Source organism: Acanthamoeba castellanii, assembly GCF_000313135.1.
Source record: "Acanthamoeba castellanii str. Neff unplaced genomic scaffold scf7180000084769, whole genome shotgun sequence".
Taxonomy (NCBI): Eukaryota; Discosea; order Longamoebia; family Acanthamoebidae; genus Acanthamoeba; species Acanthamoeba castellanii.
The window spans coordinates 102,645-104,652 of record NW_004457268.1 but is presented as its reverse complement, the minus strand read 5'-3'; the positions used below and the strand labels follow the sequence as shown (position 1 = coordinate 104,652).

Genomic DNA, 2,008 nt, shown 5'->3' with positions numbered 1-2,008 from the left:
GTTATGTTCATACCTTGCTTCTCACATGTTGCTCACATGTTGGCTGATTCTGATTCTCATCATCGTCGTCGTCATCTTCTTCATCACCATCATCACGGGCCTTTGCGCACGACCGCACAAAGTTACTCGTTTGAGGCACTGCCGGCGCTGTTTACGGTGGTGCAGGGCCTGCTGGCGCACACCGCCGACGCCCACTTCCTGGTGCTCTACAGCTCGCGAGGCAAGCGGCTCGACAACCGCCTGCCCGAGGTGGCCGCCGCCCACGGATTCGACTGCAGCGTGGCCATGCACCTCCCGCCCCACGCCACCACCGCACCACCATCAGCCTCCGATGACCAAAGCCCCGACGAGCCCATGCGTCTGTGCACCTTCACCCGCAAGACCCGGGCCTGACCCTGTACTGAAGTCGCTGGTTGGTTCGTTTTATAAGGAAATTAAAAGGTCAGACACTGGAGAAGATGATGAAGAAGATGGAAGAAGGGATCAATAAGGGTGGTGAGGCCGCCGGCGTCCAGGTCAATCACCAATATACCAATAATATACCCATACACCAATAACAAAAACAATAATATTCAGAAGAATATAATTCATGAGCATGATCGCCGAGAGGCCACTCAACGAATAGGGGTTACCGGCCAGCGTGGAAGAGCTCGAACTCACGAATTGGTCGGGTCCCTTCGCCAAGCAAGAACTACATGGTCCGATAGAACCGCACCTGCACCGGCAGTGCGCACCCGCGGCGATGCGTGAGCTCAAGCTGGGCGGCGCCCACCTGTCTCTAGGCCTGCTCTACGGTGCGCATTCCATCTCCCTACATCCATCCCAGAGGCCAATGCGCTGATTGATGGTGATGGGAAGTACCTGGACGGCCAGGTACTCCTGACATCTTGCCCCCTTATCAAAAGGCAATTTTTTGGGGGATATATGGGGGATTTCCGGTTATTACCGGGTGATAGTGTCGAAAGGCCAAATCGCCGGCGGGACCAACGGGAGAGCGCCAAATGTCGGCGCGAGCCAGCCAGTTGGGGACGTTTCTTGCCTAAAAAAATAGCAAACACGGGCAGCAACAATCCTTCTTCTTTGTCTTTGTTGCCACCTTTTGCAACGAACTGAAAGGAGAATTGACATGACTATGTCGCCTCGCCTCGTTGTTGTTGCCGCCGCTATTCTCCTCTGTTGTTGCCCCTTCCTCGGCCAAGGCTTGGCCCAGCAGCAGCGGGTCCCTCGGGCGGGGCTGACCACCTGCCAGCTCGCCCAGTTGCAGGGGTACCTCTGCGCCGAGCACTGGACCACCACCGCCGACGGGTTCGGCATCAACATCCAACGCATCGCCAATGCTTCGGGCTTCAGCAAGGACGGCAGGCTCATTCCTGTCGTGCTTCAGCACGGTTTGGCTTCATCATCGCCCATCCCAATGCGTGCCACGGCTTCAAATACTAATTTTCCAACTCAAACAAAAAAACAACAAAAACAGGATTCTTGGACACATCGGCGACCTGGGTGCTTAACCAGGCGCATCAGAGCCTGGCGTTCATCCTGGCCGATAGCGGATACGATGTGTGGCTGCCCAACTCACGCGGCAACGGGTATTCGATGAACAGCACACGTTTCAACCCCGGCCGTACGTGATTTCTGCAGCTTGTTCAGCTCTTTTGTTTTTGTTCGCGATTGACAAACATTGCGCCGCTGTTCAGAAGATGCATTCTGGGCTTGGAACTTTGACCAGATGGCTCTGTATGACGTCCCGGCGACCGTGAGCTACGTCCAATACATCACAGGCAGGCCCAAGGTTCGGACTTCGGTTCAAATCTCGCCCTCGCTTACTTTTCTTCCAAGTAATTGACACCATAACATCCACACGCACACAGCTGGCTTGGGTCAGTCACTCACAGGGAGCAACAATCTCGATCGGTGCGTTTTCCAAGCTGCCGTCGCTGGCATCGGGTATCTCGGTCTTCGTGGCGTTGGCTCCGGTGACATACACTGCACACCAGGTCCGTCCGTGCCT

The 2,008-nt window shown here is 55.5% G+C and overlaps 2 protein-coding genes across 2 annotated transcripts in view; both read left to right on the top strand.

Moving 5' to 3' along the window:
- The window catches only part of ACA1_256910 (Fbox domain containing protein), a gene marked incomplete at both ends in the record, with an annotated part of 820 nt that extends 427 nt beyond the window's left edge, over nucleotides 1-393 (top strand). Inside the window, one exon of the mRNA XM_004333497.1 lies at nucleotides 166-393. Coding sequence (XP_004333545.1) covers nucleotides 166-393 — 228 coding nt within the window. The remainder of the gene's footprint in view (nucleotides 1-165) is intronic.
- A 739-nt stretch (nucleotides 394-1,132) lies between these two features.
- ACA1_256800 (ab-hydrolase associated lipase region protein) overlaps nucleotides 1,133-2,008 on the top strand; it is a gene marked incomplete at both ends in the record, with an annotated part of 1,198 nt that continues 322 nt past the window's right edge. Inside the window, 4 exons of the mRNA XM_004333496.1 lie at nucleotides 1,133-1,388; nucleotides 1,475-1,621; nucleotides 1,695-1,789; nucleotides 1,893-1,994. Coding sequence (XP_004333544.1) covers nucleotides 1,133-1,388; nucleotides 1,475-1,621; nucleotides 1,695-1,789; nucleotides 1,893-1,994 — 600 coding nt within the window. The remainder of the gene's footprint in view (nucleotides 1,389-1,474; nucleotides 1,622-1,694; nucleotides 1,790-1,892; nucleotides 1,995-2,008) is intronic.